This window comes from Colletotrichum spaethianum (assembly GCF_022836535.1).
Source record: "Colletotrichum spaethianum MAFF 239500 DNA, contig19, whole genome shotgun sequence".
NCBI lineage: Eukaryota > Fungi > Ascomycota > Sordariomycetes > Glomerellales > Glomerellaceae > Colletotrichum > Colletotrichum spaethianum.
In genome coordinates, this window is record NW_026054789.1 from 867,288 (window position 1) to 880,369 (window position 13,082).

Here is a 13,082-nt window from a genome sequence, read left to right on the forward strand (position 1 = left end):
GAACACCGGTAGTGCTCTCCTTCCCACAGCTCTTTGCGCTGTAATCACCACGGAGGACCGCATATTTTGACTCGGAGTGTCAGGATTATCTTCCAGCGACCCCATCTCGTAAGCCGCGTGGCTGTAATTTCGATCCAGCCGGCCGCCGGCGCCCAACACCACTTGACACACCATCTTGCCCCCGCGTGTGTCAGGAGTTTTGTTATTTGGGTTCAAGTTGATATATATAGGTTGATTGCGTGTCCCTCTATATGGGTATCGCTGACTTGACTTGTACCATTTTCGAGCCCATAAGCGAGTTTAATCGCCCGTTTTACGTCCCTAAAGACTGGCGTTCATTAGCATTCGCCATTAAAGTGTGGCTTGTGCAGAGGACAATGAACCCTCACTGCTTCAGGGTCTTCCCTCGAGTCCATTTGATCGCGCGTGTTTTCCATGTGTGCTTCCGTGTTGTAATTTTCGTCATCTTGTCTGCAACCGATACACGATCCTCTGTAGTTTGTTTTAGAAAATGAACAATGCGTTCAACTGAACGAGTACGATACGCTCACCTTCAGGGGTCGAGGTATCTGCCGGTCTTTGGCATTTCACTGGTACATTTGCCCAGAACCAATGTATAAATGCACTTTCTCCAAACTTCAAATGATCAGCAACTTAGGTTGAGACTACGCCATCCAAATTAGTACGGAAACCCATAAAGACAAGTCTGCTGTATTCACCATGTGCAATGATATGGCCCAACTGTATGAACAACTTCCTGGGTTCCATGATGGCTTTCGCCGTTCTCGTATCCATGAGAGTTGTTCTCTGATTTCCAGTGGAAGAAAATGGACTAGGTCGAACCTTATAGTTTTATATTTGGTGCTGGTAAACTCACGATCAATCATAACAACGCAAGTGACCTTCAGCGTTTAGACTTCAAGCAGGTTGAAATTTGCCGGCAAAATTGTGAATTTAGGAATGATAAAGAAATCTTAATACAGTCGATATTGATAACTGAGCTTCTCAAAGCGAGAAGGACGCCGAATCTGGGGGCCCACACCTCAGGTTTTCACTTCCGCTTCGCAGGTTCTCACAAAATTGACCATTCTACATCACTGCTGTCCGAGCTATGCCTGCGACTACTTATGGACCTCTGTCTCTTATGGTCCCACAGAAACCACCATAGTAGGACAATAGTGGTCAGCGGTATGGCGAAAGCAAAGTATATCCAAAGATTGGGAGCGACTAGAGATCCTGTTTTCAATAAGCACAAGTATAGTTCCCGATTGGACCCGTAGAAACCTAAGAACTCCAAGCTTGCTGGCTTTGAATAGTCTTTTGCTTACCTGCTTGGAAGTCGAAGAAGGTCATGCTGAAAACAGACGCCAAGAATGTACCGGGGAGGAAAGTGGCGCCCAATACAGATAGAACCTTCATTGCCTGGCTGTCACTCTTGCTAGCGCGTGCTATGAGATCTTGGTCTTTAGCGATGGCGAGGTTGAGCTTCGCATCCCTCTGAGCGATCTCTGCGGTGACGAAAGATACCTTTTTAAGCTTGTCATTATGATTCCCTCCGACGCAATAGCATAATGTTTTTGTAACTGACCATACTCCTCTGGATGTTCAGTCGTTCAACTGTGACTGAAACATAGGTCTCAAGTCCGATCAATCGGGCCCTATGGCAGCGGATGCGATCCAGGATTCCTGCGTGAAGACTCCTGATGCTCTCAGTTTTCTCCTCGGACGACATGTTCTCCAAAAAACAGTCCATGGCACTCTCGAATGCGTCGATTATCTTGAGATACAGCCCAGGTGGCCTGTGAAGAACCTGCCGATGGTATTCTGTCAGGTTGCTTGCCATGGTGGGGAGATCAACTGTTCTCTTTGCGGAAGAATCCATGTCGCCTGAGTCTTGGTTCTTGTTCACGCTGATTGCATGTTCGAGACGGCGTATATCAGTTCTGGCATCTCGTTGCTTGATTTCATCTCGTGTCGACACGAAGTCAGACAGAATGAGTGTTGGGATAAGGAATGGATGTGCAATGTCGCTTCTGCAGCTGTGGATGTGGTTGATGCACTGGACTACATCTGAAGTTAGTGTTCCTTTGATGAATCCTGTCGTCTCACGGCGTCGAAAAGAATACGAAAGGACTAGCTCCCAGCCCCTTGTCTTTGCTTTCTCACGCCCATCGTGTTTTCCAAAGGTGATCTCTATTGAGAAACGGTATTAGTAACCAAGAGTTGATCCATGTGCTAATGCCTCATCAGATCTTACGAAGATGCGGATCATTCCCCTCAAGCATCGCTAAGCGGTGCCAAAAGAGCGACCCCACGAAGCTAGTGAGTACTACCACCTGCAAGGGAAGCCTCATGTCCCTGAGCATCTTCTCAAAAATCGTTGGAGGGAGTGTAATGGCCATTGGAGAGAACGTGCCAGGGTCTCTTGCGTCTTTCTGAATACTGTATGGCAAGATATCAGCCATTTTGCGTGAATTTCTCATAGCATGATTATATAACTACACTAAGCGGAGTCTATTCAATAATTTGGCGTCGCTCGTCGGCGCGGCGCGACTGAAGGATCCCTCAACAATGTTTTACTTTGTAAGCAGATGATTCCACGATAAAAAGTGTTAGCTTCATGAAGAATGAGCGAAATGCAACTCACTTCTTGGCTGACGAAATCTAGAAGATTTGAAATCGACAATTTTCCTTCTTCGCACTTGTTCATGGATGTATCCTGGCAGAGATAGCCAAGTATCATGTTAGCCAGTCTTCAGTAGATACTGAAAGCAGGGAAACTCTGCAGCCGAACCGTGTAGTTGAAAATGTCGAGGTATCGTGTAGCTTCAAATACATGATGACATCTTGCCAAATTAGTGCTGAATATGCGCTCCTCCATAGCTGGCTGTAATACGTCAACCGAGTCTCAAGCTTCTGCCATTACAAATAATTTTCTGTAAACTCAAAGAGCCTCAGTATGAAGGGAGTGCAGCGTGGATGTTACCGTCTCTTAAACTGTTCCCCGCTCGAGTAAACACAGATGGTGATTATGAGGCTGTCATAACGAGGCGGATGGAACTTTCCATTCAAAGCGCAAAGCCGTGAGTTCTCCTCACTTATGTATTGGACGTCGGTAACCCTGCCAGGTTTCTCTGGCCTATCACTCCTCGTAATTTATTGCGGTCATATGCAGGTTGCAATTAGCCTGGAATTCGAGAAAGTGCAACTTTTGAGTGTGTCGGCAAAATCAGGGTCCGAAGAAGTAAACAGCATCTAACAGCTAAGGGATGAAACGGGTGATACATTTGTTTACTGACAATACTGAGAATATTTGTCTCAAGACAGTGACCGTACTTTGATAAAATGGAAGATAAGTTAGCTGAGGACCAGAATCACTTAGGGTGATGACTGCTTCAATTATCATATTCTTTGCCCAGGTTAAACTATGTCTCGATGCACCAGAACCATTAATCAACCAAAGCCACAGTCTCTCAACTTGCTCGAAGTAGGAGGCGCATGCCTCGAGATTGTGAAGAAAGCACACACGATGAAGGTTGTGGCATTAGTGATCAATATTCAGTTCATTCAGAGGCTAGAGGAAATTGGTTGGCTGGACACCAAGCTCAATAATCACTTGATGCTTTTGTAGACTCATAACTTCTGTACGCATTACCGTCGAGAAGCTGGCCAGATTTATTGTTCTCTTTCAACCTTAGAGAGCCATTAGCTCGATTGCCAAAGTGTTGCTAACGGGACCGAAATATCAGCGACGAAAGATAGTGTCCGAATTTACACTACTGGGTCTAATTTAGTCTAAGAAAACTGACAAAGGCTTTGAGAATCGAGCCACGTCCATAGTTGAGCACTAATCCAGTAACTTGATTGCGGGCAAGGTTCTCCGCAAGTAAATCAGATTGTTCATGCAGAATCCCCATACCATGATCTAGCAGCACTACAATGCTTTTGATACCGTCTAGGTCCTGGAGGCGTTTGGTCATATGTTCCATCGTGTTTTGAATGGTTATCTTCAGAGGGGGGGATAAGAGAAAAACCCTCTCCACACAACTTGTCCATATGAAACGGCTTACATCTAAAAGATGGCCATCGTCATTGTTGTTCCATGATGTTATCAATTTACTTACGGAAACACAGCCTTGATGATAAGGTCGAGACATAAGGGCTTGGTTCTCCAGTATGTTCGTAATCCTAGAGAGTGAATTGGCTACTCTACATCGGGATCCCCGGGGAAACATGCCCCTGGGGAGGGGAGAGTCCCGTGCACCCGGTCCCGCTTCGGGATGTGGGTGACCCACGGAATGAACTTGAGTCGTCTGTGATTGAGCATCAAAACACCCTTTTAGCAATGGCATGTGGATCGAAACAAACAGCGCTCAGTGGTGAGACGAAGGACTCACCCGCCCAATGACACTGTATCTGGCCTGGCTGAGTCGATGATTACGCATGCATCTGGTAGAACACAGCCGCCAAATCTCTCGGCCAGGCCCTTTGAGTTTCGTCAAGAGTGGTGCTGGGCAGCATTTTGAGGCTGATCTTGGCGTGCCCATTCTCTGACTTGTAATGAACGCGAGTCCCCCTAGTCGTGGTCTATCCTTTTATTTACTTTTGTGATCTCCTCATTGAATATCTACTCCACAACGGCATTTTGTCCCAGAGATTGCGTACCCCATGCGAAAAAAGCTTGGTATACTTTATTGAGCCACGCAACAATCTTCCTCACGGGGCTCTGTGTCACCGTGATGTGGAATGTTTTCCGTTTAGTGGAACAAAGGGGCGGCGACAGTCATCGTTCACTTATAAGTGAGGCTTCCGCATGTGACATGTGCGTCCTCTCTGCCAAGCCTCTCGATTTATAGCTGTGCACATCTGACAACATGCGTTCTTTTCAGTTGCTTTCGCTTGCAGCAGCAGCAGCAGCTCCAGCTTTAGCCGACACTCATTACTTCTTCTCAGGCTTCTTCTCTGGCAGCAATATTGTTGGCGTGGAGTTCAATGACCAGACTCAATCGCTCACTCTGAAGAAGAACATTACTACGGATGCATCGTCAGGCTCAAAGTGGATTGCCTTGGATGTATGGTTCATTCCCACATGGGGAAACTTGAAGTAAACGCTGACTAGAGGCCTCTCAGTCTCGCTTGAAGAATTTGTACGTCGGAACCACTGGCTACTTCCAAAGCTATGCCATCACCGACGACCTCGACTTGTCGTACAGCAGCAACGTAAGCTTGTCATCGGATTGTAAGGCTTATGGTGGAAATGTGTGTTACTTTGAAGGCCTTACTTACAAGAGACAGGTTCCAACGCCAACTTCATCGCTGCTTCTACTGCAGCACCCTATACCGTCTTCGGCACCCCATACGGAGGTGGATGCTCCAGTATCGCGATTACGGTTGACGACGCGGGTGTTCTTCAAGAGGCGACTGCCAATGTTACCTACGACAGCGCTGCCGGCGTTCATGGAACATCCTTGAGTCACACTAATGACTTCATCTACTCCGCTGACGACATGGGCAACGCCGTTTGGGTACACTCTTACGACAACACTACTGGCGAAGTCACAGAAGTTCAGTACCTCGCTGCGGCTGAGGGATCGAACCCAAGGCACTTGGCTGTGCATCCCAATGGCAACTGGGTCTACGTCGTTTATGAGGAAGCTAACTCAATTGCTTCTTACAAGCGCGACACGACCACCGGCAAGCTGACTTTCACGAACACTACCTACTCAATGCTGCCTTCAGGTGCGCCACCCACCTTTGGATACTCGGAATGATTGGTGACTGACATTGCTCCAGGGTACACCAACACTTCTTCTTACTGGGCCGATGAGGTTCTCTTCTCTATCCCCGGCAGCGACGGCGACGCCAATGCGCCTAAGTACCTCATCGCTGCCACACGCTCCCGCACAACCGGCGTCCCAGGATACGTCTCTGCTTTTTCTCTTGACAGCACATCTGGTGCCATCACTGAGCAACTGTTCCTTGTGCCTACTACCAACAGCGGCGGCTCCGCTAATGCCGTCTCCCCAGCCAAGTTCAGCGAGGATTACTTCGCGATCACCGACAGCGGCTCTAACTTCCTGGAAATATGGCAGATTGTCACAAAGGACTGCTCAACCACGGCGTCTGCAGTAGCGCATCTTGATTTGGCGTCTGGACCGGCCAACGTTGTTTGGTACAGCTGAGCTAAAGCGCGGATACTTCAGTACTTCGCGGCCAGCATGCAATGGATAAAAATCTTGCTTGGCGTTGTTCTTATCACATGGTTCAGAATAGCAAATAATATCTGATACACGTACGAAGCCTACTCCATTCTTCCCAGCGATTGAGGTAAGCTTTCTAGGTCGCATCGATTTATATCTTTCTGGTGCGCGTTATTTGATAACTCGTCCATGTCAGCGTAAGGCAGAGCTGTACGATTTTCCGGGTTGGTTGAACTGCGTGACTCCCATCAATGAATTCCACCCTACAGTTTGAACCTGTGCGCCGCTTCTATTATTCATATCTAACTAACCCCTTTCCTTGAGGTTAGCTCAGACGGTCACAGCAGTACGCCACACCAAGTTGCACTCATTCTTGATGTCTCTGATCCTTTTTTATGTTGCAAAACTAACTTTGTTACAATACCGCATAATAGTCTTCCTCACCAACCCAAATTCATAACCTTCATAACCACGGATGTTAAGATCGTTTATTAGAACACCTTCCCATCCAAACCCACTCTTGTATACACGCATTTGCAGCCAAGTAGTTTTCCTTGCTACCACCAAAGAGGTTTTTTGGCGGCGACGGCTCCATGTGTGACCAGCTGAACGCACTACTATGCAAGAAGACCGACTTTCCTGCATGCTAAGAGGTGTCGACGCAAACGTACACCCGCAAGGTTGACTGCTCGTAGCCCACGCCATCTGCGGCCTTGGTGATACGTGGCAAAAGATTACCGAAGATATCCACTATCTCGCTTCGTAGCAGGAAGCGGAGGAGCCTTTCGAACCCAAACAGGTGGGTTCAAGTGCTATGCTCTTCAAAAGAAAGCCGATGCGTTAAGATAAGGTCTCTAGCCTCGCCCGGGAGCTTCTGTCCAAGCAGGCAATCACCACAGACAGCTTCGCAGCACAATGGATGGATTGCTCACTGGACGACAACGCTGTCCGCAGAATGGACTTGCCCAGGATGTCTCTTTTGGCCGATGCTATCATTGGCAGCCTGGACAACATTACCGACGGCATGGTCATTTACCCTCAGGCAATTGCCTCGCATGTTCAGGAACAACTGCCTTTTACGTGCGCGGATACATGATTATGAAGCTCTGTGCCACGAGCATATCCAGGCAGTAAGCCCGCGAGCATATCCACGTCTTGTCTCACCAAACTGTACGTGTCGTGAAGGTGGAGGGTAAGCCGAATTATCTTGTAGACAGGATCAAGGGTACTGAGTTCTTCCGAGCTATCTGGGCTGATCTCGACTTCATTCTGAGACCTCACCTTTGCATTGGCCGTGGTGTTGAAATTATGGCACGCTACTGTGTCCTGCAAGGCGTAGCAGAGAAAAAGATCCAGCGATACAGGGCCGTCTTCGAGAAGTCAGCAACGACGGATCTCAAGTTCTGATAATTATGATCAAGAATTTGTTGGGGAGGGCAGGCTGGTATCAAAATACAAAGTATGAAACTTTGTTTTGATGTTGTATTTGTGGATTTCAATAGGGCAGATAGGCTGGATTACTGCAGTACGTGAGAAGTGCCAAAGTGAAGTTATTCAGGAAGGGATTTGGGGCTGACTATTCACCAATCCTAGGATTAGGGAAATATCAACAAGGACCGGCTTACCGATCCTAGGACTCAGGACCGTGGGCAGCTTAGCAGTCTTAGTATTAAGGAGGCACTGTTTACTATTCCTGGACCGGGGGATATCAATAGTGACCATATACCGATTCTAGAATTCGGGGCAAGGAAAAGCTTACCGTTCCTAGAATTAGCGGGTCAGTTCCAAGGATTTACCAGATTTCTAGGATTAATTGAGGTGCCAGAGTAGCGGTGCCGGAAAGTGGGTGGCTAACGTTATACTATTACAACGGCTAGATCTCTATATCACACACAGTCTCCAGCCAACATCTTTGCATTTCATAGTAAGTGAAACTATCAAAAATGATACGGATCAGGCCAGGATGATACCAACGGCTACCTCAGTTATGATTGTCATATCCGTAGCCACTTACCCTTTCTCGTTCACTGTCTGAATACTATAGATATCCATGCTGCCTCAGTGGAGTTGATACAAGGTACAAGTCAATCCATACAAAGCGGATGACCCGCTCCTGCATCATAAAGGTGATATACGTCGACCCTACTTCAATGGACTCCGATGTGGAGGCGTTCACGCCTCAATTAGTAGACTCCATATATAGGATCGTTGATATTGTATCATAAGGCATGAGGTGGCATCATAGCTTGTAGTCTGGCTTTTGTACATGCGTGACTGCCTCAAGCTACCTCGCAAGGTGTCTAGAAAACCTAAGTGAAGCCATCTCCAGTACGCCAGGCGAAACGTTCCACAGAGTTACTCAAGATATAAAGATTTCCAAGGCTTTCGTGATGGGTCCAAAGAAGGCACCCCTAGTAAGTAAAGATACAACGCTCTAGTGACGACACTTCATTGTTGTGACCGAGACTCGTCGTACGTCCGTCTGTCTAAACCCTCGATTCCTTTCCGAGCGTATGTGACTACGATTTAACTAGGTCTGAGCCAGCAGCCGCTCAACGCTAATGGGTACTTTTAGCCGCGTTGAAACTCGGAAATCTAGCACAAGCGAGTGGTACGAGTTCAATGAGTTATAAGGCTTCATCTGTTGGGGGTTTTCTTCCGAACAGGGCAAACTGTACTTGACTGCTTATGGTGGGGATGAGGGGGTCGAACGATAACTTGATGACCCGGACATGAGCTACTGCCGTCGCGCTCAGGCTTCCAATCTTATGACGCAGGGCTGTTATCTGTGAGCGTAGTCTCCCAGGCACGGTTTAACTGATCAGCCCATGCGCTGCAGGTTTCGCACTCGGCTATTTCCAGGTGAGGGGTACCGATGCGGCGGAAGCAGGTTTCCGCACTTGCTGGCGTAAAATGGTGGGGAAGTCAACACTACATCATAGGTATTGGAAATCATAAGACGCGGAATTCATTTTGTCTAACTACTCAAACCCAGGCTGCAGCACTCTTTGCAACTCTTTCATAATCATATCTAGCCGCGGATATGGACACACACAAGGCTGCTGTTTTGACGGTGAGTTTCTTTTCAGATAAACCTATCCTACTCCATCTGTATGATGCATGACGAGACTTACTTCCAGTAGTCACCTCAGGGTGTAGACGTGAAGCCCACGATTTCAGTGCGAGATGAGCCGCGTCCAATCCCAGGCCCAAACGAAGTTCTTGTCCGTCTTTCAATGACAGGACTTTGCGGCTCCGACTTAGGGATGGCCATGGGCCATTTCGGACCCGTTGGCAACATCCTTGGACATGAGGGAGTTGGCCGCATTGCAGCCTTGGGTTCCAACGTCGCTGCTCTTGATCAATCAGTTCAAGTTGGACAACGAGTGGGAGTAGCTTGGATTCGCGATATCTGTGGCACTTGCGAGTCTTGCGTTGATCTCGTAAATGAGGGCGAAACACGATGCGACAAAGCGCTTCACTCGGGCAAAGCCTACGATGGCACGTTCGCTCAATACACCCTTGTGCCACTTCGTTACTTGGCCCAGCTTCCACCGCAACTTGATGAGTTACCCGACGAAGAGATAGCTCCGATTTTGTGTGGTGGTGTAACCGCCTACAAGGCTATCAAGGGGTGCCATGTCACTCCAGGTCAATGGTTCGCTATCTCAGGAGCGGGTGGTGGCGTCGGCGCTCTGGCAGTAGCTTATGCTCACGCCATGGGTTATCGTGTGATTGCCGTAGACGCCGGCCCTGAAAAGGGTGAGATTTGCAGAGCTCAGGGAGCTGAGCATTATATCGACGTCACGATGCCAGGAACACTGGGTGAGAAGGTGAGGCAGGCGACAGGAGGCCACGGCGCAAAAGCTGTGGTTGTCACAGCTACGGCAACAGTCGCGTATCAAGAGGCATTCCAGCTGTTGGCACCATTTGGTACGCTGATGTGTGTGGGAATTTTATCAGCCGAGGCCAGGGTCGACTTCAACCCCCTGTGGCTCATTGCTCATGGGTGGAAAATACTAAGTTCATCTGTTGGAACTCGAGCGGATATACTTGAGGCTTTGGAGTTTGTGAGACGTCGTGCCGTTGTGCCAAAGGTCCAGTTGGGACGGCTCCAAGACATTGAGGAACTGTTTCAAACTATGCACGCAGGTCAGGTAAGGGCGTAACACCCTCCAAGATTTCGACATTTCACTAACGCCCAGTTAGCTCCGGGGCAAGTGGGTATTGAAGCTGGATTAGTACGCCCCATAATCACTCAAAATAAATGGCAGTCTTTTGGTCATTTGAGGATGGGATGTAATCGCAGACACCGTATATAGAATTGTTGGGCATATAATCAGAAAACAAGAGAGAAGATGCTGTAACTCCCGGAAAGCCAAGGAAAATGAAGAAGAAAATTGCCATATGAGATGATGATGTTGAACCCACACGTAGTTATTTTGACGAAGCAGCCTCACTATCCTTCCGCGTGGGCCATTCCACCATTCACATTTGACAGAGAGCTAACACTTCAGGGCATGGCTGAAATTTCATGAGGCGGTGGGAACGTGCTTTACCCCAGACTAGGTCTGGATGATTGACACACAGCAACCACGGAGTGTTCACTATCCCTAAACTCCGAGACAGGCCAACACTATGCATCTATAGGCCCAATTAAGGTTCATTTATCTAAGACTCCCATATTGGCATTGCAATTAAGCAATTGTGCATCGGAGCCCTCTATGGTACGATTTGTGCAAATCAATCCATTTGCAATCGAGACCTCACGTGAATGTCTCGTATGTTACTCACGTAAACTTTACGTATGTCGCACATGGACACCCCCCAACTCTTCGCAATTTTCATCTTCGCAAAGATGTACTAGACGATAAAAATAGAAAAGGAAAAAAAGGTTCATGATTCCGACTGTATCTGTCTTGATGGCCATGCTCATTATCACCATGAACCCGGATCCGTAACTGATTGATAATCAACACTGTAACAGCTGATGCTACAAAGTGCATAGTGAGAGTCAGGCTCTGTGAAGCAGCTTCTGGTCTAATGTAGAAATGCAATACAGCTCCCAGGGGCTTCTGACGAATGTCAGACCGGCCACTTTCCATAGCCCAAAGTGCGCATATCGGTTATGACAACGGCAGTAATATCGGGGCGCGTCTGTTGTTTCGGGCGTCGAGGCAACATCCTACACTCTCACGACTCATGACCTGTGTGAAATATCCAGCGCAGCCGTCGGGTATGTCACCCGCGCGCTCTGTGCTTTCCGTACAGCGTTTTTGTCCCTCTGCAGAGCGGAGTCATCCACAAGTAGTTCGGGGATTAATCTCTCCAACTTTAATCGCGGCCTTGAATGATCGGGGGCTCAACAATGTGCAAACTGGCCTCGAGACTTCTCAAATCCAGATGTGCATCAGCACTTGTGTTTTCCAAGTTTACAACCTGCTGGTGTCAACATGGAATGGTTGACAAGTGGAAATCGGGGCAACTTCAACTGAGGCATGGCTTGGCAGCCTCCAATCAGCCACCTGGACCTGTACGCTAACCATGTTAGCAGGACGCTAACTAAATTAAAAGTAATGAATGCCAACCGCGCCTAGCGAACAAGTTGGCAGATAACGGCTAGCCGGGCTTTGCCTCCCTCCAATTCCCGCGCGGCTGACCGAGGGTGAATGAAAATAGAAAGCATCGCTACGGCAGGCCCACGAGTGTGGCAAATGCGACGTAGCCCTGGAGGGACGGGAAGCTCTCGCTTGAGTTTCAGCCTATTTGGCGGTGCGGAGGAAAGTGTGAAAGACACGCAAGTTTGGGAGAACGCACGACCGGGGCCCGGGCACGCTTAGTACAGCAGTCGAGATGTGGTGGGAGTAGGCGTGAGGAATTGACTGAATTAAGTCGGCCTAATTCCGCAATGCTGAGCACATCAAAGTCCGAAGTAGAGTTGGCAGTCATCGGCAGACAGAGCCATGTGCACCCATCGATTCTCCTTCTTGGCTCACATTCGTGTCCCAGGCCTCAGGGCTGATCTTAACGCAAAGAGGCTAAACCTCGACTCTGTACGTACCTGTAGGTGGGCTGTCTTTTCCAAGTTGCTTCCTGTTCGTTTTCGGAATTTGGACTTGACCTGCAAGCTTTCCCTGTGACCCATCAATCAAGACTCCTAGTCGAAAAAGGAATCCTGATCTATTTTCAGGGGTATGGGCATTACCATGTCGTCCAAGTGTCCATTGCTCTGAACCCTGAGGTTGTTCACCCACATTAAGCAGGGCCCGGGATGGGATAGTATGTGTTCGAGGCCTGCCCCTCTCGACAAACCCGATAGCACCCAGAGCGTTTATTGCGGGAATAGAGTTCTGTTGCCAAGTATAGGTATCAGCTTCCGTCCAATGTTGTGCGAAAAGGAATCAATTGCGTGCCCGTGCTCACCAGATAAGCGCAAACATCGATGTCCTGCCCCGATGTCTACTACGTAACACCTGAGCATTCCGAAGAGTATGAAAAAATCCACGTAAAAGTTTGTGTGGTGAGGGGATCCTGCCCTCTCTGAAGCCCCAAAAGCTCGGTAAGTTGGCGACAGACGCGCGCCTCAAACTTGGGACGACGATTCAGTAACACCAACATCCAGAGGCTCGGCTGAGTCGGAGGCAGTTTTTGCCCTTTTTGAACTCTGACACACGAGCCCACGTGGAACTGGGCCATTGCTAACGGCTTGTGGAACATGCAGTGGAGTGAAGTGACAAGGCGCGGGCATCCCAAAACGCCAAGACTTATTAAGGAGACCCTTGTCTTAATCCATGAATAACTTCGACAACCCAGCTCTCACTGTCTCTCCCTCACTTGTACAAAAAAAAGCAGCTCCACTCGAGGACTCTACAACCGAGTGGC

General features: G+C 48.4%; 2 protein-coding genes across 2 annotated transcripts; both read left to right on the forward strand.

The window, feature by feature from the left end:
• Positions 1-4,874: 4,874 nt before the first annotated feature.
• On the forward strand, positions 4,875-6,182 carry ColSpa_07669 (carboxy-cis,cis-muconate cyclase; the record flags this gene model as incomplete). Its single annotated transcript, XM_049273881.1, has 4 exons — positions 4,875-5,072; positions 5,131-5,220; positions 5,292-5,739; positions 5,794-6,182. The coding sequence occupies 4 exons, from the start codon at positions 4,875-4,877 to the stop codon at positions 6,180-6,182; spliced, it is 1,125 nt and encodes a 374-aa protein (XP_049129838.1).
• A 3,284-nt stretch (positions 6,183-9,466) lies between these two features.
• ColSpa_07670 (alcohol dehydrogenase) lies at positions 9,467-10,442 on the forward strand (the record flags this gene model as incomplete). Its single annotated transcript, XM_049273882.1, has 2 exons — positions 9,467-10,357; positions 10,410-10,442. The coding sequence occupies 2 exons, from the start codon at positions 9,467-9,469 to the stop codon at positions 10,440-10,442; spliced, it is 924 nt and encodes a 307-aa protein (XP_049129839.1).
• Positions 10,443-13,082: the final 2,640 nt, after the last annotated feature.